Source organism: Agelaius tricolor, unplaced genomic scaffold, assembly GCF_023055355.1.
Source record: "Agelaius tricolor isolate 1412-34295 unplaced genomic scaffold, bAgeTri1.0.p SCAF_1, whole genome shotgun sequence".
In the NCBI taxonomy this organism is placed as follows: Eukaryota; Metazoa; Chordata; class Aves; order Passeriformes; family Icteridae; genus Agelaius; species Agelaius tricolor.
The window spans coordinates 27,379,687-27,407,315 of NW_027269261.1; the positions used below are offsets into that span (position 1 = coordinate 27,379,687).

General features: G+C 38.9%; 1 protein-coding gene across 2 annotated transcripts in view; it reads left to right on the forward strand.

The window, feature by feature from the left end:
• PRKCE (protein kinase C epsilon) overlaps positions 1-27,629 on the forward strand; it is a 288,233-nt gene that overhangs the window by 222,344 nt on the left and 38,260 nt on the right. For both annotated transcript variants that reach the window (XM_071427699.1, XM_071427689.1), the window contains exon 11: positions 8,906-9,060. In XM_071427699.1, the coding sequence (XP_071283800.1) occupies positions 8,906-9,060 (155 nt within the window). The remainder of the gene's footprint in view (positions 1-8,905; positions 9,061-27,629) is intronic.

The window sequence follows — 27,629 nt, forward strand, 5'->3', positions numbered from 1 at the left end:
AAGGAGGAAGTAAAAAATGAACATTTTTGCTCTCACATTTTAGGGTGTTAATGTAAAATTGTGTCTATTTGAGCAACTCAGAGTTAGAATTTTATGTCATATTCTCAGTGAGTAAAATGGGAGCTCTGTGGAGGAAAGCAGGCTGACTGCTCTCCACCTGCTGTTTCTGTGCAACATTGAATTTCTCTAAATTTAATATTTTTTTAGAAAATAGGATTAATTAAATTTTGGATGATTTTTTTTTCTACTAGACCTAGTATAAGCCTGATACACCAGCTACTCCAATGCATAGTAAATTTGGTCCAGATAGTAATATAACAAAATTTATTATCTGAAGAAAACAATAGGAAGGCTGTATTCAAGATCAGGTGTTTATAAATTGCAGAGGAAAAAGGTCTGTGTGAGGGGTCTAATGTTCATCTGTGATTCTGAGCTAGATATGATTGCTTGTTGCAGATTCTAGTTTTTTTTTCATAACCATGCTTTCTCACATTCCAGCATTTATGGTACAGTTGAAAACGTGCATATTTCAAAAGGGATACCAATGTCAGTGAATTTTGCTTGCCACGGTAGTGTAGGATTAGAGACTTTCAATATTTGAAACATTCAACTAAACTTTCCTGGAAGTATTAGTGCCGGGGTGATAAAAAAAAGGGCACATTTTTTCACTCTCGATGAATTCAGGGCAAGCTGGCATCTCTTCACTTTGGACAGTCTTAGAGTGTTGCTGGATATGTCTTTGGAACTGCCATAAATAAAACTTTCTTCTTGAGTGCTGGTTCTCGTAAAATGTAATGGTCCCTTGAACATTTTGCAAAGAATAGGTGAGATCCTGGATAACATTTCCTGCTTTGAATCATTAACTTGTTACTTCCATGGTTCTGTGACCTACTGCTTGCACACAGTAAGTCACTCACCCAAGTCAGCCACTTTTTCTCAAGATACTTAACACTAGCCACATTTCCCTTGTTGAATAGTACTATGGGATGTGTTCTGGGCATGAAAGACATGTTAAGAACCCCATTTTGTTCCAGTGTCCATGGATATTCCATAAGGAGACAACATAAATCTCCCATGACAAAAGTGAACATACCAGGACTGCTTTATGGCATACAGAGATCTCAGGCAAACATCTTGCTTAAAAACCCCTTTCCAGCAGCTCACATTATAGCTGAGTAAGTGCTGCAAGGCAGGTCTTTGCAGTAATACACTGTAGAGGATTTGAGAATCTCCATACGGGTTCTGGAAGCACTAATTGCATTTGATTTGTAGCTTTCTCTGGCCATTCACGTGGTATGCTATGATAGGGTACAGAGGGATTTTTGAGTGTCTCAAAACAGGCCAGCTATTCTTGAAACCATTCTCAAGGCTTTAGAAGTGGTTTTTCTCCCACAGGCTCTCTCTAACATAATGTCTGAGCCCTCTACAAACAGAATAGAAATCTTCTGTTACCAATTTTGTAAAATGAAGAAAACCTAGTAACCAGTTCTTTTTATAAAAAAACAAAGGTGGAAAGCACCTTTGAGAAACCTCAAAATAATTGTTTTTTTTGTTTTGAGAAACAAAGGAATTGTTTCTCTAAAGGTATTATATCATTTCCAGCACAATTAGGAATTGATACTTTGAGTAAGGTTAGAGTAAGAAGTAACACCAATTATTTGCAGCACTGAAAGAGCTCCCAGTGATATCTTCTGCAGGTACTGAAACAGCCTGCCAGAGGAGGTGAAGGAGTGCTTATCAGTGGTGATTTTTAAGAGAAGGTCAGTTTATTTTCAGTAACTGATGCAATTTTTTGACCTGTGAGGCCGAGTATGTTCAAGGAATATCATTCAGTACTGGCTTTTGCTGGTGACAAGGGGACTGAGAAGAGAGCAGGGCATTTCTGGCAGAAATGAGACTCCACTGCAGTGGAATGCAGACAGACCCATTTGCCCTCTGGCAGACCAGATTAGCAGAGGCTCCTGCTTCTAGGTCTTTGTGGGCCAAATTGAGTCCATTCAGCAGGGCTGTTCAGGTTCACAGTTTTAGATCTGTCAAAGGCCAGAGACTGCCTTGCAGCATTGGAAAGGTTAGTTCCCCTTAGGTTAGGTACAGCTGATCCTGCCTGTCAGTGGGATAAGCTAGATGACCTCGCAAGATTTCCTTATCCAGTTTTGTGTGGTTCTCTGGTTCTGTCTGGTCTATGATTTAACTTTGAGGCAATTCTTTCAAGGGCAAAAAAATTAATTTGAAATTACTGGGCAAAGTTGAGTAAAACTGACCAACAAGCCCTAACTATAATAGGTCCTCACCAGCTTGAGAGAAATTTAGAGTGTGGAATTTTGGCTGACAAAAAATCCTCTAATACAAAATCTGAACATGTGCATTTTGTGTTAAGTGAAAGATGCAGACATGTCATGTGAAATTTAAGATAGCAGTTCCTATGTACAGGTCATTTCTTCCAAGAATTATGGGATTCATAGAAATTGTTCCCTTCTTCTTTGGAACTCCTTGAAAGCCCTGGTACAAAACAGGAAAAACAACACAATTAGCCCCGAGTATAAACACTGAAATCAGAGACAGATAACATGTCAGAGTGTCCTGTTGGAGATTGTTACTCTGAACTTCAAAAAGGAATCACAAGAACAGGAGAGAGCTTCTTGTTGTTTTCTTTCGTGTTGTACCTGGTTTTTCTCTTGGATTTATATTTGCCCCTCCTAATGCTGGGATTGTGGAAAATGAATCTGCCATCCTGGTTAGTCTTTGTCTCTGGGTGATGAAGGCTTGCACATAGTTTTGTGTACAGTATGCCTGTGTAACTTCCATCAGAAGCAGGAAATGTTTATTTAAGTTTGGAGGGGTGGGATAGTTGCTGTAGTTTTAGGTAATTTTAAACAAACTGTTTGAGCATCCTGTTTAAATAGAGTTAAGTAATCACAGTTTTGTATTAGTTGAAGAAGAATTCCATGCATGCAAGACATGAATAAAATATCATCTTACTGAGCATACCAAGGTGATATATTTACCTGACTTCCTGAGCAATAAAAGTTGTATGTTTGACTTTTGTTTTGCAACAACTTTAGTGGCTAACCATATTCCCTTATGTAACAGTACTCTACTAGATGGGAACTATTTAACGTTTACATTTACCTGTATTTGATACACATATTAGTTTTCTTGATGCTTTCAGGGGCCTCTGAAGAAATCTAATTTAAATGCAGCTTTCTGAAATTGGGAGAAAAATCTGTATTCATACAAAGAACATAGTTTAGGGAACTAGTGAGAATCAGAAAGGATTTATTCAGAGCCCATTGTATGAAAATATAAAGGAAGGGGAAAATGGTTGTTGGAGTAGGCTGCTAAGATTTATCAATTGTGATTTTTGGACAAGAGTCCATGTTCACTGCCTTTCCTGAATGATGTTAAGTATTATAAAAGTTGAACTGGGAAACAAAAAACAGTAGTGAAAAGATTTGTTCTCTGACTTGTGCCATGGATGCACATCTCAGTTTTGAAACTGGGAGACAGATTGCATGATTTGTTTTTGTTTTGTAATGTTTCAGTAATGAGGCTGTGTTGAACTGCATATTGGGTCCCCCAGCTGTTAGGACTCATTTGAAAGAGAAAAAAAGTTTGAATTCTTCAGATTGAAGTGATAATTTTGCGTGGTTTTATGTCTATCAATGGATTGTCTTTAGACTGCAATTTAATGTTAATGAGATTTTAATTGGAAAACAAACAAAGGACAGACGGGTTAATGACTGTTAACAATTTTTTAAAAGTCTTTTAAGATCTACACAATAATTAATGTAAACAATACATCAAAGTCTTTCCATGTCTAACCTTTCATACAGGGTTTACGTAGAAGTTTGTTCCTTAACAATGGTATTATTCCACATCTAAACAACTAATAGACTGTATAATGTCATCTGTTAAATCAGAACTGATTGGCAAGATTATCTGGTCTTACTAGTAGGAAGACCTTGGTCATTAATCACACCTCCACAAAGAGGAACTGGATTGAATCTGTTACATCCTTAGATTTTATTGCTGTTGATGTTTCTAGAATTCTCCCCTCCTTTTCCCAAACTAAAACATGTGCAATATTCCAAAAGAAAAAAGGTAGAACCTCTGTCTAGTGAAACTCATAACATCTAAACCTGAGCAAATATAAAGTGGCAGGGAGTGCACATAATACATAGTCAGATGTAAGCAAAAAAATATATAAGTAAAACTAAAAATCAGAGAATGGCAATAATCACAAAAAAGTGTGAAGTATTAGAAGGATTTGCAGTAGAGCAGGGAGTGGCTATTTTGAATGTCAAGAAATGAAAAATTAAATTGGGACAAAATTAAAGGAGTGAAATGAGAGAGATGAAACAAGATTTCTAGTTTAACTAGTAAGCATACTCTGCCATTTAGTGATAAGGCCAAAGACGAGAAAAGATTGCTTTTTGGTGTCCATTTTTGATGATACAAAGCATGCAAGAGACTCTCAATTAAGAAAGTTTAGAGGTAAGACTCTAGAGATATTAAGGCAGCCATTGTGCATTCCAGTATAAGAGTTACATTTATGGTCAGAAAATACTGTGGAAATACAGAGTTAAACATACTTTTTTTTTTACTTCTAGCCTGTTTATTTCGCATCCAGTTTTCTTTTAAAATATCTTATTCATGCACTGTGCTCTGCTTTTGTTTCCATTTGTTATTTTAAGTATTCTCATATCTTTTGAGAAATTCAAGGAAAAGCAGTTTGATTAAGGGCTAAAATAAACCCTGAAAAAGAATCAAATTACTTCAGAAAATACATTAGTTTACTTCAGAAAACATATTAGCTTACTTTGCAGTAGTTTTTCGCTTTGTAGGTGCCAAGAGAGGATTAATCTGTAATGTCTTTGTTTGTGATTTTCCTTTTATTTTAGTTTATATATAAAGAGTTCCCAGGACTGCTTTACATTTATTTTACTCATCAAAACATACTTCCCAAATGTTATGAAAATAAAGTTCAAAAATAATGCAGTCCAAATCAAACCCATTCCATTCTCTCTTGGAACACAATTGATAATAAAGTCATACCTTGTATCACATTTTTAACTGAGTAAACACTGCATTGTCCCTTAATGTAGAATTCTTAAGGGTGTTCACTTTATATTCTCATACTTGAATGTTTGAATAACTCCTGGTGGTACATGTAGCAAGAGACATATGATCAGAAATAATACAGTTATTTCACTGCTAGTGGGAGGATTTCCTCCTTTCTGCATTGAACTCAGAGGTCTCATTGGGTGACTCTGTGTGTGCTTGCATTATGACAGAAAGGAAGGAGTCAGAGGGTTGGGAACCTGTATTTTGAACATTAACCTTTGATGGAAGTTATGGAAAAAAGTTTGAGTACAAAAATCAAAATAATGTCTGTTTTTGTTGAGGTTGTGGCATAAAAAAAATGGACTTGTCAATCTCAGCTGCTATTCATAAAATATTCTCTCTTCTCTTGCATCTTCTTTTCAAGTAAATATGAGTCTCAGCTGATCACATCATTGTCCTGACTAATAAGAAAGACCAGAGAGTGCTTTTAAGAAAGTAGTTTCCATAGGGACTGAATATATTTCATCAAAAAAGATTATACCTTCTAATGTTGAAATTCTGGTCTACTGTGCTTGTGCATGTTGTGCATCTAACTGTTTACCCCATGCTAGTGGACTTTCTCAGACTCACTGTAAACAGAAAACAGAACTTTCAAACCTTTTTTTTCTTGTGAATTCTCAGTAGGAAACTGAAATGTTTACTGAGTAAAGCTGGGAAAGTGACTTGAAATATAGATTTGTAGCAGAAAAATTCAATAGCAGAACAAATTCAATTACTGAGCTGTTAAATGTGCTTTTAGTAGGTATACTTTTGATGAGATTGTCAAGTAAGTTGCAGAATATGTCAAAAATACCCTTTCAAATAAGAATGGGATGTGCACAAAAAAGAAGATATAAAAGAGAGAGAGATGATTGATAGATATCAGTGTCCAGCTCAGATAATAATGCTAAACCTTTTGTTCAGACTGTCTGGTGACAAGATATTCTGCTAAAGAGTCCAGGTTAAATTTTCAGTTAGCTTAACTGTTAGTGACCTAAAAAAGACTGAACTGTAATAAAAGAACTTGAAGCTTTAACTAAACAGTTTCTGCCATTAATAGTCAGCAATTAGGCATTTTGTGAATGTCACAAAAAGCATTTGGATCAAACACAGAGTATTTAATATGAAGAAAAAACAGTCTATCCTGACATGTGGCCTTCATCTATACAATTGTGTAAATCAGTCTCTTTCTGGTGTTATCACTGTTGGGAGCAGCAGCTCCCACCTCAGTGACAAGTTGAGGGTCACCATTTGGGAGTCACAGCTGTAAAAGGCACAGCACCATCACTTTGCATCAGTATTGGTTTTTTTCTACCTGTGGTAGATGCAGCAAAATGGTAGCAATATTGGGAATGAGTATGGCTGTTCAGGAGAATGGGAACTGCAGCTTTGTTTTACTTGTTGATCCCACTCAAGTCCAGACTGTTGACTTTGGAAAAGTTAAAATAGCAGTGTAAGAAAGTTCAATTTCAACAAGTGTTAGGAGAAGTTACTTTAGGTAAGTGTTAGCTGTGCTCTCCTCAGCCTGCAGTCCAATAGGTTTTGTGCTTGAAACACTGAACTGTAACCATGTGAGATAATCTTAGGGAAGACCTGCAAAGGGACACTTGAAAATGCTCTTCAGAGATACTCATTCTGTGGTGCAGCAGTGAGAAGCCTAACAAAGGACAATGCCCACGTCTTCTTCTTGGGGATGTTGCATCCTCTTACGTTATGTTCCAGTAGCAGCACAGCTGTGCTTTTGACTGACTTCATCACAAACCTGATGTATTGGTGGTATCCTTAAGCTCTAGCTTCTGAAATCCTAACACTATCTGAGAACTACCAGATTTTCTTTTAAAAGCAAGGCCATAATTCTTACTGGTTCCAAAGATAAATCAGACAGCCAGCACAAGGACGCATAATTTTGCTTGAAGGAGCAAAGAGGGTGGTAGTTAAACCCTACACTAATGTCAGAATGTCTGCATTATGATTTTGAACATATCAACAGTACTGAGCATTACAGAAAGAGCCAAGGCCTGACTCTGAATCCATGCTCTTTTGAGTGTATGATGGAGCCAGAAGCTGTGATGCTATTCTTCAGGATGTTTTCCTTCCTAGGGAACGATAAGGAAAATGTTGGAAAATGTACGAAAGTCATTAACAATGTTTCACCAAGAATGCCAGGTCACCTGGCTTTCCAAATTTCATCCAGTCCGGCAGTTTCTGTGTTCCCAAGATACAGGAGGAAAGGCACAAAGTTTTTTTCTGCATCCTCTTTCTGTAATCAGCAAAAAGTCAGACAAACATTTCTAGCCTCCTCCAGGAAGCATCCCTGATAAGTATAACATTTAGGCACTTAATGAGCAGCATTAATGGACATGCTGAAGTTCAAGGGTATTTTTAAGTGCTGTGCTCTGAGTCTGAGTTGTAGAGTAGATGATTAAAGACAAATGACAAACATTTATGAAATTCTGGATTCATATATATAAACTATGTAATCTGCAGGCTTGGATTCACTTGGGGGAGGTTAATTAACTTCAATCTTCTGTTGTTTTTCCTTGTCCAAAGCAATGTCACATCTTGTCTCTTTTTCCTCAACCCAGCACACGAGACACTACGAGCTAGAGCCAAACTGCAGTGTGACATCAGAGCTGCACAGGGGTGAAGTCCCATGCTCACACACCTGTGAATCACGTGACATGGGAAAGAAATGTCAATGCTATGTCACATCAGGACTACCTCCACCTCCAACTAAACTCATGTGCACATAGCTGTAGATAATTAGCAGTAAGGAAATCAAGAATTTGGAGTAGGCATTCACCAAGGGTGGACAGGCAAGAAGTTGAAAATTTAGGGGTATTAGTACAGACTGGGGAATAAGATGAAAATTTGTAAGAAACACTTAAAAATATTGATCTAAATTATATCAAATAGATGTGTGCCATTTCTTTCCTTATGCCTTCACCTGCATTGCCAGTTTGGATAATAAATGGTTCAAGATGCCAAGCACATTTTAGTTTGCTGATTTTTTTCTGTTCTGTTTCAACATGTGCTGAACTTTTGGGTTAATGGTGTGACTACCTGAGAATCTCAGTTGCTATTCTCAAGGAACATTCATTTCTAGTCCTCCATCATGGAAATAGGTCTGAAAGCTTGAACAGTGAAGTGATAAGCATTAGAAGAATATAGAAAGAACCTGATACATATTTTAATAATGCAATCCTATTTCATTATGAGGGTTTGAGGCAATTGAAAAAACCATATATAAGTGTTTGAGATTGGCAGCACTGGTTTCTATAGCTTAACAGTTCTAAATAATTTTTTCATTATTTGGGGAAGATGCTTTGCAGACAAAGTAACTGGTAAGAAAGAAGTGCAGAAAGAAGACTGAAATTTGCCCCACAGCCTGTCAATAGTTGACAAAATTGACATATCTTTTAATGGGTTACTCTGGCTAAATTTTCTAAAACTATGATTTTTATGGCTAAATTATAAAAGAAATAACATCACTTAAGTATCTCTGTTATTACATGAACTTGATTATAATTCCATATGTATTTGTTGATGTGCAGATGTTTATGTGTCTGTTTTGTTAGATACAGTATTTTGATTGCTTTTTCTTATTTCTCACTTTGAGACTCATCTCATTTTCTTTAGGTTTGCTGGGTTTTGGTTGCCGGCTTTCTCCTTTTTCAGAATCGTGGCATTACTTTCTTTTATTTCTTTATGTAAATGCTCCAGTCATTTAAAGTGTGGCTTCAAGCAGTCCTTTATGTCACTAAAAGAAATTAGCTAAATAGCACTGTTTAATTAATTTCAGGACCGCCTCTTTTTCGTCATGGAGTATGTAAATGGAGGAGACCTAATGTTTCAAATCCAACGCTCACGCAAATTTGACGAACCTCGATCCCGCTTTTATGCTGCAGAGGTCACATCAGCTCTCATGTTTCTTCACCAACATGGAGTCATCTACAGGTACTTTTTTTGATCAAAAATAAAGTATTCTTGGGGCTTCAGGATGGTTTTGGCTCAAATCCTCCATCTCTTAGCAACCAGTTTTAGATTAGTTGTTTGTTCCAATTTGCTTACACAGAACTTTTTTTTGGCTGTTTATCATTGAGAATGTTAACATTTGAATAGCCTCTGCAGCAGTCGCCAGCTGTGTGTGCCAGTTTTGTGTTCTAGTCCAAATAAAGTGGGTTTGAAAAAGCTTGGCACAGTGCAACCCAGAGGTGACCTCTCTGCAGATCGGCGCAATCTCTGCACTTTCCTCCCTGTGCCATAGATTTCCTCTGGGTTTCTAACCCCCTGCCACTTCCTGAGTTTGTTTGTCTTAGTTGTCTCCACTCCGATACAATCGGGATGGTCCTTTGCTATGCTTTGCTTATGCCCCTTCCTCTTGACTGTTTGGGTGAAGGCTTACTCACCAGCAGGAAGTGGCCCTTTGGAGACAATTCTGATTTGCTTTCAAGTGCCCTGCATCTATTTGAACCTCCCTCACTGGCCCCAGTCTCTAATCTTCAACAACCATGCACACACACACAGAGAAAGTGCATATTGTTGTGCTGGGATGAAGAATGCATTTAGGGATAGGCTTTATTATTAAAACTAAGGATTCGCTTTGAAAAATTTCACCCTGATGTTAATGTGTTTATTAAATCCTTTATCTTGTCATTTCACACTTCCTCTCTGTTTTTATTTGTTTTTAGCAGCCTGTTATTACTTGAGATAAATTTGGGCTTTCAGAAGCAACATGCTTAACAGGTTGTTTAATATAAATCTGTCCTGTCTAGTAAAAACTCTGAGTTCTTCAGATCTAACTGAGCTCCATTTTTTCCCTTGATATTCCTACCCTCTTTCAGGTTATCAGTTTTGATTTGAGGTAGTCATCTCAGAGACAGGCAGACAGAGATTTCGTGAGCCAAACCATCAAGATAAGGATATGGAATTTGTCACATTCGTATAAAGACAGGTCTTGAGAATACTAGAAATTGAGAAGGAAATATTAAATTTTTAGTAACCAGGGCTGAGTGGTAAGTTCCATCAGAAGCAATTGGCTTTGCCACATACAAAGGGATTAATAGGCAAATTTCTCAAAGGCGTCTCCTTTCCAGAGACATAGCAAACAGCGGAACATCACAGCTTCTGAGGAAAGTAAATCTCTTTGAAAGTGCTCTTTTCATCAAAAATCTAGTTTTCTTTATAAAACTCTTTGCTAGCTGCAATTTTTAATCTCCATCTTTTATTAACACTAGTATGATGTTTGCATACTGGGTTGTCTTTTGGGCCTGACACTTCACATGGGTTTGTTTTCAAGCGCTGCAGATCCAACACATTTCTTACCTTTCCTGCCCATATCATATTTCCTATTCATTGTCTGCATTTATTTCCAAAGCTAGGTATTTGTACATTCACATAATAGAATGTGGCAACTTCAGAATTTATAAGTATCTGTCATAAGGGAAACAGACAAGCTTGGCACTTTAAAAAGTGAAGGATTTCGAGGATTTGTTTCCATTAAATACTTAAGCTAATTTGCTTCTCCTGGAAACTGGAGGTAGACACCTTGTAATTAGCAGTCATTTTAATGACTTCTGTGAGCCAGCAGGAAAGAATTAGTATAAAATTACATCTCCCTGCTTTATATGAATGCGCATTCATTCAGCCTCCCATCCTTCACTACTCCCAGCCCTTAACACAAATCCTCCTCTCTCTACTCTTCTTTCCTACCTCTTTTCCCTTGTCCTGCATGTAGCTTCTGCTGAGCATTGCCAACTACCTGGATGCATTGAATCTCCTCATATGCATGTGTTCTTTCTATACCTTCATGAGCAGAATGCTTCCATCACAGGAGAAATGTCATTCTGAGACAATGTTTCATAATTTAAACTTCACAGTGTGCTCACAACTTTTGATTCAGACACTATGCTGACATGTCTGACATGTGTGCTGGAGTATGACACTGAACTTGTAAATGGCTTGTTATGCTGAGTGTGTGATCAGAAGTCGCATGAGAACATGAGTTGCAGGATGAAACCATAAACAATTGAAAGCAACAGGAAGAACAGATTCAGTTGTATTTAGTTTTGACCCAGGCTTTTGGATCTTGACATGGCTATGTCTGTAAGAATAATTCATTTTCTTAACTGTGAGATACTAGGAGTTCAAATATTTGTAAAATGAACATCCCAGTTATGCTGTAAAATACAAGTAGAAGGAAGAAATTATTTTAAATTAATTAATGATAAGAAAATGTCAGAATTCATTCACAATGTGCCAGACCTTGGGAGAATGCATTAGTTCATGTCAAGCATGCATAAGAATAGTTGTCTTGCACAGAGCAGTTTCAGCCTAATTATTCCATGCCTGACTGCATTATTTCCTACAATGTTAAAAATGCATTGGGATCAAGTCAGTCCTTTGCATCTCCTAAGCTCTTATTAGCTGGCAAACAAGGAAAGAGAAGGGAAAGGAAAAAAAAGAAAATAAAACAAACTTTGCTCCTGAATAACTACCAGTCATAACTACCTGACATGCCTTCAGATATTTTAATAAAGAATACTTGTCTTCTGTGTAATTATATTTCTAGAAAAAACATTGTGGTGTGAAATTAATGGTTATTCTCCAAAATGGGAAATGTTGCTTATGTGGGCACTGCTTCAAGGAAAGTGGGGAATATATAAATAAAATAAGATGTTTGATGGAAATGTAGGTTTCAAAATAGCTGCTATACCTTCTGATCTTTTTTCAGTCTTGTAAGTGGAAGTATTTGTTTGGAGCTAAACAAAGTTATATTTTTGGAAGTAAATAACTAGCTTTAGCTCATGCTTTGGCTTGTTGGTTAGGTTTTTAGAAAGTGCTATGATGATACTAAATGATCATCTTTTATAATAACTGGTTTATCCTCATGTCCCCTTAAGTTCAAAGAGAAAGCCAGCTCCCTGTTTAGCAATAGAAATTATTCTCTGAGTTCACATCTTTGCAGCTAGCCCAACAGTTGTTCCCAGACTTGTCCAATTACCGGTGTGCTCATTGGAATTCCATATATCTTCCTTATGTTTATCCTCCTTATGCTTATTGAGTTTAAGTTGGTAATAAAGATGAACCTCACAACTTTTATATATAAAGATATTCCATTACTGAATGCATGTTTTATGAAAGATAAACTTCTGGATAATTTTTAGGATGGCATTTTTAAAGGTCTGCTGTTACTGTTGTGTCAAAAACACTTCAACAGCCTAATAAAAATATTTACATTATCCCTGCCACCTTCCCTCTCATCTGGCATTTAGCTATTCGGGCACATGTCAGACTGGGGCCTGATAATACAAGTAGAGTTAATCGGTTTCAATCCTATTTTCTGGCACTTGTCCTTGTTTGTGTTATGCAATTGCAATTGCACCACTTTGGAAAAATGTATCCAAGCTTCAGGAATTAAGGACTAGGAATCTCATTTTGGTATTTTTTTTTTGTGAGCTGGACTGGAGTTTGAACTTGGTGATGAAAGGTTGTGTGGACTATGTTCAGTGTCACCTGCCCCTGGAGTATGTTGTATTTTAAGTCAGTTTTCATAATGTATTAATATATATTATGTTTATATAAAATATATTGTATTAATATATATTATGTTTATATAAAATATATTAGTATATATTCTCATGTAGGGAAAGTGCAACAAACTGTGTGCGTTAAGTAACTGTGAGTTCTGTACTCCCCTCTTGTACTGAATTTCAACATTCCTGTGCTCTTTCTGAAGATATATGTAAATGTGGCATGTTCTTGTTTCACTTGGAGATGTTGGGCTGAGGTCGGGAGTATCTGGCTGGCTGGCTGCTCTCAGTGTAGGAGTTCAAGTGAGGTGACACAAGTGACCTGCTGTGTCCTGAAATACCTACAAAGAACTGTTGTCCCCCCAGGCAGGAAGGCCAGCACTAGAACAGGGTACCTCTTCAGGAACAGAAATGACAGTGTCTGTCCCTAGTTCATACATGATTTAGGAAATAACTGTGAGAGCTGTAAGCATTGTTTCAGTAGCTGTGTGTTGCTTGGTCTCTGTTATCCTCCAGAATCATTCAAGTGGTCTCTCTGGAGGATAAAAGAAAAAAAAACCCTAAATGTATACAATTTCAGTTCACCTAAAAGGATGAAAAATACCTTAATTGGGAAATTAGTGTCACCTGCTTTGGGTTGACTAACGTAGGAGCAAATATTTTGCTTTCAAGTGTAAGATCTGTGAGATGCTGCCTTCAAATCGTGCAGCACCTGATCACGATGGAGTCCTTATTCATAACTATGGGTTATTATGTTCCTCAGCAATATGAAGTAATAACCCAGCCTGTAACTTGCTGGAGCTTTCTAAGGCTCTCTACACTCTGTAATTAATGTGTTGGTCATGATGAAGGATTTACTAATGCTGAATTGAGGTAAATGTGGATGTAAATATGCTGATGCCAATCCTTGAGTACCTCCGGGCTTTTTCCGTACACAACTACCCTAGGAACTTGTTTGAACACTAACTGAATTTTTCCCTGGATAATCAGCTTTCCCAGCATTCCTCTTTATCAGGGCAGCACACACCAGTGTTTCAGAAAGAAGAACTACCTAAAATTAAAAGCACTTTCATTAGTGTGTTTTTATGTGAAATAGGAATATTTATTTATAAAGTGTGACTTCATTGGTGGTTGTGTGATTCAGTGCAGCCTTGGCAGAGTAATGAGAAGTTATATTTACACTGATGAAAATGTTGCATGGTCAGTGGTTAACATGTTAAAAGTCATCATTCTCCCAATTTAACTTACTATGTTATTTCTGAGTGGCAGCAGCCAAATAAAATTCCCTTCCCCCCTATTTTTTTTAAGCAAAACTAGATGTGGAGCATTTTGATTTAAGTATGTAAAGATCATCTTATTACACCTCTGAATAGTTAGAAGTTAAATTGGTGCTTTAGCTGTGGTCCATGGAAGAGGGCAAGACCTTGTACCCTCACCTGGCATATATTCACACCTAAGCATAGGAATATACTGAACACGTGGTCCTCTCTACATAAGCTGTTGCAGCAGTCCACTACAGAGAAGTTACAGTTTGCTTCTGGCCCAAGTGAGCAAAAAACTATTTCCATCACCTTCAGTAAAAATAGGAAGTGAGGAGTGAATCGTGCAGGTTTGTGTGGAGTCCCAGTGTCTCCAGGGACTGCTGCCCAAGCCATGCCACCTGACTGGTGCTCCTGGCCGGGCTTGAGCCCTGGACTACATCCACACTCTCTCTGCTCTGCCTGCTCTAGTTCCTAAAACTGAACATGAGCTCCAACGGGATTTTAGTCAGCGGCCTCCTGCCCTCTTTGCACTTTTTCTCGCTGGATCTAGGCAGATCAACAGTCATGAAATGCATAAATAAGCAGGATGTCTTCCCCGCAGGAAAAGGCAGTGGGCCGGGGTGGAGAGGAGCGGAGCTGAGGGAGATGAGAAGCAGGAAGGAGAGTTGGTTCCCAGGCTTCTGGCATTCGGACTGAGGGAGTCCACCCTGCCATCTGCCCAGCTTATGTATTGTGCTAAGGGCTCTGTCGTATAGGAGGGCCTTTGACAAGGTTTCCAGCTGTGGAAGGATGAGTAAAGGCTGTGGGAATAGGATATGAGCCACATGGTCTTGCCAACAGTAGAATGCCTTTTAAATTTCTCCTGGGTTTGGAACATAAAAAAGTCCTTAGTTGGCTGATGCGTGGGAGTTGGGTCTGTGGGGGGGCAGTGCTGGGCAGTTAATATTTAGAAGGATAGACCAGCACCATTGACCTTATTTGGGGAATGACAAGGTACTTCCAGGGGGAGTTCTTGGTAGCGAGGTCAGCTTTGTTTTTTTGCTTCATGTTTATTTGGTGCAAGATTTTCTTGTTTAATGACCGTTTGTATAGTGCTGTATTGTGTAAATAAAGCTATGACCTTTACCTTCTGATAACAGTATAGGAGTGAGTTAATGTTAAATGAGAGTGAGCAGGGAGTGGGAATCTGCCAGGGTTAATGCCAAGTTTACATTCCTCTGAGGGCAGCCATGTTCCGGTACCCTCAATAGAAAGGGCAGCAGTACCTCTCAACAGATAATAGCAGTGAAATGTTACAGGACATATTTGTATTTATTTCTGGGTGAATGTCACTGATTTTAGATGATTGATGTTTGTGTCTTTATTTTATAACAGGAAGAAACATGTGTTGTCTCTCAGCATTTGATAAGAAGATTTTAACTCAGAGAAACATACACAAAATAAAAATCCAGTAGAGCTGTAGCACATGAAACTGAACTGTACTGATACAGAACAAACTCATTAGTTTTCCTAAACTGCTGAGACACAGGGCTGTTTGTGCAGAATCAGATACACTAGCTCCAAACAAAATCATACTCTGCAAACAATTTTCTAAAAGCAGAAAGAGAATTTTAGATTTTTAATGCATTTCTGTGTCACAATGCATTAAAAATCTAAAGATGCTTCCTACATGTAATTCTGCTGCTAAGAGACAAAACTTAGGATTGAATTTTACTGTGCCTTTCAGTCATCTTTGTCTTCAAACAATGAAAAATATTTCTATAACCCAGTTGCAGTTGTGTTGAAACTATAAAGGGTGAGGCTTTGCCTTTTTCATCCTACTGAATGCATCTACTAAAGCTTCATAATAATGGAGAGAAGTGCACAGCAAATGTGGTTCTGAGGTGGTAGGCTTTTAACAAAGATTTTGTTGCGCTCTTGAGATGCTTCACACAACAAAGAATCACTGAATAATGGAACTGTAGAATCACTTGGGATGGAAGGAAGCTTAAAGATCATCTAGTTTCAACACCCTGCCATAGGTAGGAACACCTCCCACTAGACCAGGTTGCTCAGAACCCCATCCAACCTGGCCATAAACACTTCCAAGGATGAGGCATCCACAGTTTCATTGGGCAACCCATTCCAGTGACTCACTGCCTTCATGGTAAAGAATTTCTTTTTAATATCTAAAAATACTTGTCCTTCCCCTTGTCCTGTCACTACATGCTCTTGTAAATAATCCTCCTCCATCTTTCTTGTAGGCTCCCTTCAGGTACTAGAAAGCCAGAGTCATGTCATTCTGAAGCCTTTTCTTTTCCAGGCTGCACAGTCCCAATTCTCTCAGCCTTTCCTCACAGGAGAAGTGCTCCATGCTCTAATTATCTTTGTGGCCCTCCTCTGGGCTCTCTCCAACAGGTCCATATCTTCTGGAGACCCAAGAGCTGGAGGCAGCACTGCAGCTGGGGTCTCACCAGAGGGGAGTAAAGGGACAAAATCCTCTCCCTGGTCCTGCTGCCCACAGTGCTTTGGGTGCAGCCCAGGATCAATCCACATTCTGGGCTGTAAAGTTGGGAAGTAATGCAAAGTGTTAGATTAAAACAAATAAGGAACTTTATTTAGTTGGGGAGTTTTTAATAGTAATGTCAAAAATGCTGAGCAGCCTTAAAAGAGAATTTGAATTATGCCCTTCAGTAAGGACATTTGCATACAACTTCTATTTTTTTGGCCAGAACCTTGCTACTTTTGGCTCAATGTTTACATTTATTCTTTTTGCCCATCTTCCCACTCCCTCTTTTATCCACCTCTTTGTTACATAAGAGCTTATCACTTAGATGCTGCTGCAGCAAACATTCCTGCATGCAGGTCGCTACTCAAAGACTGATTTTGATTGTGAGACTGTTCATATGCATGATATCTGCAGCTTCTTGTATGAGTTGGGACCTTGGTTTGACTTCTTAGATAGAAAACATGTTTATTTTAAAAGAGCAAATCATCACATTTGAGAAGGCACTGTTATTAAAGACTGTATGTTCTTTTGCTTAAAACTGCAAAATGAAAATTTAGCCAATCCAAAAGCTGACATAACTGAGTTATCGCTGAATCCTTTGAAAATTTTAGCTGACAGCTTGTACTCCAATGGAAGGAAACAGAAATAATCTTGTTCACTAGAAAGTTAACTAAATAGGCCTAAAAAACTAAAACAGAGAAAATACAGCCAGTAAGAGCACCAGCATTTTGGGGAGTGCACCAAAGTCTCTATTGCTACCAGAATAAATAGCGGTAGGATTACATCAGAAAGACCTTGGACAGGCAAGGTGCAGTCTAACCAAGGGAATCAGAAAGTGGAACAAAATGGCTCTGGTGGCCCTGAAAGTGCTAAAAATGAGCAGAAAGGGGAGGGGTAACAAGGCCAGAGTGATAATAAATCCCTTCTTGTGCCAAGAGAATGTGCAGTAATGCATGCCCCTCTCCTTGGCTGCCACAGTGTCACAGAGCTTGAACAAGCAGCTCCCCAGAGCAGCAGACTGTAGGAGAAATAATCACAAGTAGGAGTCTTCCTCATCTCAGCAGCATTGAGTACATGTGGAGGAGGCAGATGTGGAGCAGGAATAGCAGGGTTCCCAAGGGCAGCTTTTACCAAATGGGAGATTGTGTAGTCTCTGCACTGTTATATCCCCAGCAGTGGATGGCTCCAGGGACAGGCAATTTACTCCCCCCACCAAGTTGAGTTTTAGTCTCCCAAGACCACTTATGATGGGGGTACAATATTTTAGATTAAAAAACATTTCTACAGTAACATCCAGCTTTTGAAAAGAGAAGCTTATGAGAAGCCCAAGCAGCACTTCTCACAATGTACATACCCCATGGGTCTTCACTTCATGCTTCCTGCTTAAAGAATTTGTTTCCAGTAGTCAGTCTTACAAAACAGCAGAGAGAGACTGCAAATAAGTGGGAGAGGCCAGAAATAATGGTGGTACTGATATATGTGTGCTTTTTTCCTCCAAGCTGCCATTTCCTTCTCCTGATGTATAGAAGACACAGGAAATGTTGCTCTGCCAAACACTACATGCAGTTGTGTGCATTTTTTTTTTTATGTAGATTTGACAGTGGCAGCCATAAAAGTACTCTTCACAAGGTATTCCAGTATTAAAGCCTGTGATTGCCCCTTCAAGGGAAGGGAAGGATAGGATGGCAGCAGTAGATTGCCAGTATAGCAGTCACTATGGGTGCACTTTGGTATGAAACTGAGTAATACAGAGGCAGCGCCTAAAAAAATAACTGAAGAAAGCTTGGTCACTAATAACCTGAACAGAGGAACTTTATATGTTCAAAACATGGAATATAAAGCATAAAATTAAATCATCACAAATAAACATTATAGCACTTCATCAGGTATTTATTTGATTTATTATAGGGTTTCCAAGGGAGATCCTGTGGTCTACTAAGACCCATTTTAAAAAATGCCTAAATATATTCTAACGCAAATAATGAGTCAGATGGAATTGCTATGGTCAGTTAAGTGCGTAATGGATATTTAAAAGCTTTCAAACGTCAATAAATCTGGAAGAGCTCTAGCAGAGTACTTGTAGAACAAAAATAATTGGCACTTCAGAAACTGCCTGAGTGTGTATCTGTGTAAACTTAACTACCAGTGAGAGGACAGCAAGTGTTTATGTACTGTGTACTGAGAATATAAAAGGAATACCAAATGCCTGCCAGTTCATTTGCTGATAATCTGTAATGGGTCCAGAGAGGCCATAACTATTATCAAGAAGCTCTGATTCTCATTTATATGAAAGTCTTTAAATATCTGCTAGCATAAAAGGATCCTCAGGTTGTGCATGAAGAAAGTAAACAGCAGCTCAGCAGCATATATGCCTTGCACAAGGCTAAAGGTATCTGCTGCAAGGTTGTTGAATCTGCCTCTGCTAAAACCCTGTAAATTCATTTCCACAGACACTGAGTGAGAAACAGCTCATGGAGAGGGGAAAGAAACCCTTTGGACAACAGTAGTTTTTAGGCAGGTTCTCTTTTCACCTTTTGAAAATTCACAAAAGAAAAAGAAGGAAATATTTTGCCAGCTCCAGATCAGAGCTAGTGGTGTGTTTGCATGCAAAGTAGGGCAAAGGTTTGGGGTTTCTGTGGATGTCCCAAGAGGAAGAGGATTTCACCATAATTTCTAAAACATCTGCAGATTGAGTAGTTGTTTTGTCCATGAGCAAGAGGGCTTGAAGAAATTTTGAAACAGCATCCTGAAAATTCTCTGTGTAGTAATAACAGCAAAACATTAACTGATATTAGTGAGCTATAGCTTATAAAGCCAGAGACAATTCAATGACAAATCTGGTATAAATCATTACCACTACAGACTTTTCTCCCTGGCTCAGATATGTATGCTCTTAGTTAGGGCAAAGTAATATAAACCAAATCCAAGACAGATTACACTAAAATCAAAAATTGTGCCCATAGCACATAAAATAATAGGGTTTGGTTTTTACACACCTTATGTAATAGAGTCCATTTAAAAAGCAGTAAAACATAGTCATGTTTGCCTAATTACAGCATCAGAATTATGGAGGTAGGATGACAGCAGAAGGATTTGTGTCTGGGGCTGAGTGGGCAGTAAAGGATGAAGGGGTGGAACGGTACCATTGCTAATGGAGTATTTTGTCTCATCATTTAATGAGTCTGAGTTGAGAATCACAGTGCTCCTTAATATTTTTTGCTACACTATCAAGTCTTAACACAATACTATAAATTGGCTACAGAGACTAAAAACTAATACCCTTATTTGTTTTAGGGTTGGGCAATGGTGAGTTTAATGTATCATATTAGAGATATAGTACAGCTTCTGCAACTTCTCTCCCATTCTGTTTGAAAAGCATTTGGATAATCTTTCTCAGAGTTTTGTTTGTTCATGCATTTTTATTTGGAATTCAAAATGTGATAATAGATAATAAAAGTATGTTGTAAATATGACTATGACATGACATGGGAGTAGAGAAGCCACCATCTGGTGTATAAGTGACTGTTTCTTTAAAAATCTCTGATTTACGGTAAAACCTCTTTCCAACACCAGAAGAAGAAAAGCAATTTTACAATGGAATTAAATTGTACTCAGTGTGCTCAATTTAAGGCTGTCAGAAGGATGCAAAGAGACTTTATTGTGCATTATAATTTAATTAGACTTTATGTGTAAGCTGTATAATTAGGTTCTTTGCTAGTCTTTGCCCACATAACTATCTGGGAGCTTTATGGGATAATTTCTGCTCTTGTCAGAACATAAAGTCTGGTTAGCAGGTCTCAGAAAAGGCTGGGCATGCAGAAGTTATAAAGATAATTCCTCAGGCCCAAAATAGTTTTTTCATGTTCACAAAATCGTTCCAGAACAGCCTACACTGACCAATAGTTAACATTATAATCCTACTGAAGTTAATATTTACATGAAGTGACTACCCATTAAGTACCAAATGTTAGAGATAAAAATCACATTTTAGCTTCTCAAATTTTTATTCAGAACTGCCTCTCTCTTGCATTTGGGCTGGACTGTTGGCTTCTCCTGGTAGTCTGTCTTCACAGCTGAAGGTAAATTGCAGTAGCAATTTACCTTGATGCTGGCAAAAGTGAGTACACTGTAAATTTCCTAAGTCATGCCATGTTTTATTTCACATGAATGACTCATGATTCATCTTTCCATTGCATTCATATTAATTAAAAATCTTCAGGTGCCTTGTATAAGTAGATTTTAAGTGGTGACATTATAAGTTGGCACTACAACCAAAGTAACTTTCCCAAGTACATTTTCTGGAGGAGAAGGGGGAAGGCTGCAGGAGCTACATTGGAAACAATGCTGGAGCTGAGACTTCCTGCACATGAAAAGATTGTCTAGAAATGTTTGTGGAGCTTCCTGGCAGAGGCTGGGGGGAAAGTAATTTGATTTTGCTACACAATTGTAATTTTAAAATAGGATCTTATAAAATATAGTTCTGTGCATTAACATACATGGCCCTTTTTAATTATACATCAAAGCAAGAATTGGATTTTGAGCCGTCAGTTTCTATGACCTCTGTCTGGAAGCAGTATTAGAAGTTTATTTCATGGAGAAATCAACATATAAGGGCAAGTAACTCCCATTTTTTCAGGCGTCTTCTTCATGCTTTATGGACAAATAATATCCTTCTTAATTTTTGCCAGAATCCCTCCACTGCAGTGATCTTCCATGAAACATAATAGAAAATTGTTAACTCTACAGAATTTTGGAAGAGACAAATTTCTTTGTATAATAGAGTGCTTTTAGAAAATTAAAGGACAAAATAAATTTCACTCACAGTTTTTACAAGAATTTCTGCAGAAATTTGTTAAACTTCTGTTGAATGCTGCTGTTTTGATCCCATACAAACACAGCAGGGCTAGAAAAGGTTTTAAATGAAGAGCCTGCATACCCTTCCCATGTTCAGACCACGTGATAGGTTAAAAAACATGTTAAGGCATGTGAACTATGCTACTGAAATCAGAATAGAAGCAAAAATTACTAAAATCTTTCTTCTACTTATTCCATATAAGTAAACATTTTGTTGGAAGCGACATTCTCGCTGTGTTACATCATTTCATTTATGCTATATAATTTATTTAGTCCTTTCTGTGTAGTATTACAGGCACCACTCTGTGGAAATGCTTTCCATAAAAAGACCAAAGTGAGGTTGAAAAAAATCAGTGTCTGTACAAAAGTTCACTGCAAACTTTTTCTGTTCTGAATAAGAAAGCATTTTTCTCCATGGAAACATGATATGGAGCTTAACAGGAGTCTGCTTACTGCTGGGAGCTGTGTTTGTTCCCTGCTAAGGACACCCTTGTGAGCATAGGGAAGAGGATTCTTTTCAACTGATTTCTTTTATAAAAAGAAACATTTTATGCAAAAGCCTTTAGCAACCCTTCTCCTTTACGCTTTCTGGGCTTCATAAAGGTGCAGAGGGCATTGGTTAGTACAGAAAAGGCACTGAAATGTTGGCTTATGCTGGTGCATCAATGGCTTCCTCAGGATTTGTTCCCAGTCACCTGCGTTTGGCCATTTTATTGTATGTCCTGTCTTGTAGTTGCCAGACTGATATATATATTTTTTTTTTTTTTTTAATATCTTCCTTAAATTTTGTGGAGTGTGTATATGGTGTTTGTTCAAAGGAATGAAAGAAAAAGACCAAGTCAAGTTATAGCATAGGTTCCCTGCATTGCTGTGTTTTCACTTTTCCCCTGAATCTAATAGTGGTTCCATCTATTCCAGATAGAAGCACAAAATAGGCATTACTGAGGACATAAAAGATTAGTGCTAACTTTTACCAGCAGATTGTAATATTTTACAAGCTTCGTCTTTGCTGTGTGTTCTCATCTTGGAGTATGCTGACAGTCTGGTTCCTTCCCTGAGAAATGGCCATTTCTTTTCATTAGTTTTCTTTTAATAAACAACCTTATTGGAATTAAGAAGATAATCTGTATTAGCACTGAATAGCCTTCATTGCTTGCATCTGTGTTAAGAAGGTGGATAATAAGGTTGCTCTTAGTCTTATTGCAGTGTTAAGGCAACCTGGACTTCTCATTTAAGTAACAGAACTGGACCAAAGCACAAGTTTTCTTTGTACCTGTTGGGAATCATAGAATGATAGTATATCAGGTGGGAAGGAGACCCAGGGATAGTCCAATCCAAACTTTCCTGGTAAAAACATTGTCCAGACAAGATGGCCCAGCACCTTCTCCAGCTGAATCTTAAGAGTGTCCAATACTGGGGGATCGTGCACTTCACCAGGGACATAGTTTCAATTCCAGATATTTCCCCTTGTGAAAAATTTTCTTCTCATGTCTAATTGGAGTCACTCCAGGAATAGTGTATGGTCTTCTTTTTTCTGTGTGATTTCTCCTAAAAAGTGAGTATCTAACTTGTTTGTTCCTTTTAAATACTGGAACATGGTGATAAGGTTTACCTTGAGCCTTCTCTTCTGAAGGCTGAACGGCCCAATTCTCTAAGCCTTTCATCATATGGCCGGATTCTCAGTCTTTTGGTCATCTTTTCCATGGTGCCCTTGTTAATGCAGCCCAGTGTCCTATTTGCTTTCTGTGCTGCAACAGCACATTGTTCATTCACACTGAGCTTGGTGTCTGCCAGGACCACCAGCTCTCTTTCCACAGAGCTTCTCCCTTGCTGGGTAGATACTGGTCTATACTCCACTCCTGGATTATGTTTCCCCAGGTGCAAGACCTTACACTTGTTTTTGTTGAGTTTAGTAATGTCAGCTCACTCTTCCAGACTATCCAGGTCTTCCTTAAGGGTGGTTCTCTTTCCAATGTGTCCATTTCCCACTCATTTTGCTGTTCACATCTGTCTTCATCAAGATACACTTGATCCCATCATGCTGATCACTTGCAAAAATATTAAACAGCCTTGAGACCAGGATTGGTCCCTGGGAGACCTCACTTGTGACAAGCTGCGAGTTCTAAAAGGAACTATTTACCACCACTCTGGGTGTGTCCTGCCAGCCAGTTCCCCATGAGCCTCATGGACTCATCCAGGCTGTAGCACATCAGTTTCTCTAGGAGGAAGCTGTAAGATCCATGTTCAAAGCCTTGGTGAAATGAAAATTGATGATGTCCACTACTCGCCCCACTTCAGCTGAGCAGATTACTTTGTCAATGAATGCCATCAGGTTTGTCACACACAATTTGCCTTTGGCTAATCCATTATGGCTTTTCCCAATCATGTGCTTCATCTGACTTGTGATAGCCCCAGGAGGATTTGTTCCATAACTTTCCCAGGACCTGAAAGTTAAGACTGATGAGCCTGTTGTTTTCTGGATCCTCCTTTTAGCCCTTCTTGTAGATGGGGTTGACATTAGACTTCTTCCAGTCTTCTGGGATCTCCCTGTCTTCTCAAAGGTTATGGAGAGCAGCTTTGCAGCGATGTCAGCCAGCTTCCTTGATACCCTCTGGTGGCTATTGTCAGGGCCCAGTGATTTGTAGGGGTCAAGCTCCTATAATACTTTATACACCAACTCCTCTTTCTCTGACAGTGGGTGGGTGTTTTCATCAACATGGATTCTTGATCCCAAGCCCAGGCACCCAACAGTGTTGGTGAAGACAGAGGTGAAGAAAGTTTTTGGAAGTGCTGCATTTTCATTGTTGTTGATGACTAATTAACCTCACCTGTTTAACAGTAGGACAATTTTCAGCTTCTATTTCTGCTTGTTCTTTAGGTACCTGAAGAACCCTTTCTTGTGTTTTTTGACATCTCTGTCCAGTTTTAGCTCAGTCTGAATTTTTGCTTATTAAACTCCATCTCTGCACACCCTGGCAATGCCATTGTATTTCTTAAAGGATATTAATCTGCTTTTCCATCTTTGGTACACTTCTCTTTTGGTTTCTGAGCAGACTCAGAAGCTCACAGTTAAGCCAAGGGAAATCTCTTGCTCTGCCAACTTTCCGTACTTCTAAAGGGGATGCACTGGTTTTGTATTTTCAGGAGAGTATGCTTGAAACACCCTGACTTAGTTCCTTTCTTGTCCATGGAAGCTTCCCAAGGAATCCCGCATAACTGACCTCTATGCAAGCTGAATTTTGCTCTTCTAAAATCTCAGACCTTTGTCTTAGTACTAAGCTTCAGTGTGCTCAGCCAGGTCCCAAAGTCCAACAATATGGTGATCACGGCAGCCAAAGCTATCACTGATGAAGATACTACAAAGCAGGATGGCTTGGTAAACCACTTTGCAAGTAGCAACACAACAGTGCCTCCCTCCTGTTTGGCACATCTAATGTTTGCATGAGGAAGTGGTTCTCTGCACATTCCAGGAACTTGATGGGTGATCCATGAGCTGCTTAATTGTTTTTCCAACAAATGTATGGGTAATTGAAGTGATCCATGAGAGTCAGGTTCTGTTGACCTAAAGCTTACTTTAAATAACACAAATATTGCTTTTTCGGCCTTATTTTCTTGACTGGGAGGTCAGTAGCAGGTGCCTACTGTCTCTGTGATCCCCATTGGAGACACCCATTTTGTTCTTGACCCGCAGGAATTCAGTAGGGCTTCCACAATCACCATAGCTGACTGCTATACATTCAAGCTTCTCCTTAACACAGAGCATGACACCTCCTCCTTTTCTTCCCTGCCTGTCTATATGTGACAGCCTGTAGCCATCCATCATGGTCCTCCAGTCATGTGAGTTGTCTCACCGTGTTCCATTTATCCCTGCTTTCTGACTGGGCACAGAGCTCCAGTTCCTTGTGTTTGCTCCCCAGGCCGCCTGCATCAGTATACATACTCTTGTGATGGTTGGTCTTTCATTTCTCATCTTGGAAGGCAGCTAAGGAATGTTTGTCCTTACTCTGGTCGGCCTGGCTTATTCCCCACTTGAAATGACGTGAGTGTTGCCACTTTGGATCCCATCTGCTAAGTCCTGCAGTTTAAAGCCCACCTCACCACGGTGGCCAACCTGTTTTCAGAGATTCCCTTGTCTCTTCTAGACAGGTGGATCCCATTTCTCTCTGACACACTAAGAGTCATTGAAGATTGTCCAGTTGTCATAAAAGCCAAAACCCTCATGACTGCCCCAGCCACAAAGACAGAAGTTGATTTGCATTATACATCTATTTTGGCTTAATCTTTTTCTCAAAGTGGTTAAACAGAAGGAAAGATGACTTATACACCAATACTTTTTGCTTGCCATCTCAGGGTTCTGTAGTCTTCCCTGATTGTGACCCAGGTTCCAGCTTGCCATGTCATTTATGCCTACATGGTACAAGAGCAGCAGTGGGAGAGCATTGTGTGTTTGTGACAATTTGTGGCACCCTCTTGGCAACATCCCAGACCTTAGCTCCTGGAATGCAGCACACCTCCAGTGGCTATCAGGCTGGCAGAGGGGTGCCTCAGTGCCCCTTAACAAAGAGTCACCCACTGAGTCTTCATCTTTGCTTTTCCCTGCATGCCACTGGTTGAGTTTCTCCTTGCAGACCTCGCTTCTCATGGGTGCCTATAGCTGTTAAAGTTTCATATGTGTTTTTGGTGGGAGTGCTGGAGGGTGGGGAATGAAGCAGAGTCCTGGTTTTGGTCAGCACCAGGATGCAAGGTGCCTCCTTATCTGTGGTGTCCAGCACAGTAATCACCTACCTAGCTCCATCTCAGCACTTCTAATGCTGCACAGCCTTTTAACTGTTTCCTGGCACTCCTGATATAACAGATCATCAGCCTGTGCTCCTCTTTGATAGGTTACCTTTTCTCTGGGAGAAAGGCTAAGGCTTTTATTACAACCTACCACCCATATTGAAGTCTCTTTCCTTACTAGTTCCATATCACTGGAAGCATCAGAAGCTTTCTCTGTAGAATTGCTGGGTTTAGCACAACTGGGTTTTCCATTCTTCAATCAGTCAACAATATGTTTGGTACTGGTCATTTCCGAGGCAGGTGTTGACATTTGTATTACATTAACAAGGAAAATGTCATCTGGCGTTCGTGGAAGATAAAGACTTTTTCTCTCCAAAAATAATAGGGTCAGAGCACAGGATAGGGAGTTATATATGCCTTAAAATGATCTGCATTTAGCATGATAGCAGGATAACAATATATAAGAATGGATCAAATTCACCTACACTATCATTTGACTATCATTTAATAGTAATTTCATAATTTACACTTGATCTTAATAGTCACTGTGGTGGAAATGATAGGCTTCCAGCCAGGGAAGTTTGTTTGCTCAGTATTGTGATTGGGAATGAAAACCCATCTCCCCTGTTGGACTTATATCATATTAGAATAATATTGGTCTTGTTACACAGCATGAGGTTGATTGGCCTTTAGGCTAGCGGAAGTGTGAGGCTAACAAGTTAAATGCCATTGAAAACAACTGGCTAAATCATAAACTCAAACTGACCTGGTTTATGTATCTGTGATTTGAGGAAGAAAGTTGGAGATGTCGGATAAGATCCAGGGCTAAACAACTGAAAGAGAGACACTAAAATACTCAGCTTTAGTTGATTAAAGATATTCTGATCCTGTTTTTCTCTGGTGTCTTGACCTTACTAAAGTTCACTTACTATGTAATGGAAAAAACAACGGGTTTGATAGCAAAATACAGGAAATGCCTGCAATCATGCCTGATTACAGTAGCAGCTTTTCTTCTGGTTTGTTGGGGTTTTTTTCAGAAAACTCTCTCTGTGTGCCTGAACAATGCAGAATAATAATGCTTTGGAGCCCTTTATTTGGTGCGTCAAAGCAGAGCAATTAGATGTCTGGCTTTTTGATGGATATGCATGTAGGGAGTTTTTGCACAGGAGTGCTCCATGTGACCTAAGTGAGAAAAAATAAATTATTAGAGGGCATAACTTAAAAGCCTAGAAAATTGTGTGTGTGGCAATTCCTCCATGACAGAAAAGACAAATAAATGCAGATCTTTTTAAGAAATCTGCCTTTGTTTGACTTTCAACTACAAAAATGGAAGTTTTGCAACTTTGAATTTGAATGAATTCTCTATCTGGAATAAGAAGGAATCATCTGGAATAAGGAAGCCAGGAAGCAGTTCATACTGAATGTGCACAAAGGCTCAGATTTATCTCACCTAACTTTAGGAAGCACAACTGAAGCTTCCAAATCAGAATCCTGCTTCTCCTGGAGTACATTTACAGTCAGTGGAGTAGGACAGACTGCTTTAGGAAGCTGTGCAGCCCACATGTGCTGTGTATCATCTGCCTGAAGATATCTGTGGAGATGGCCATGGAG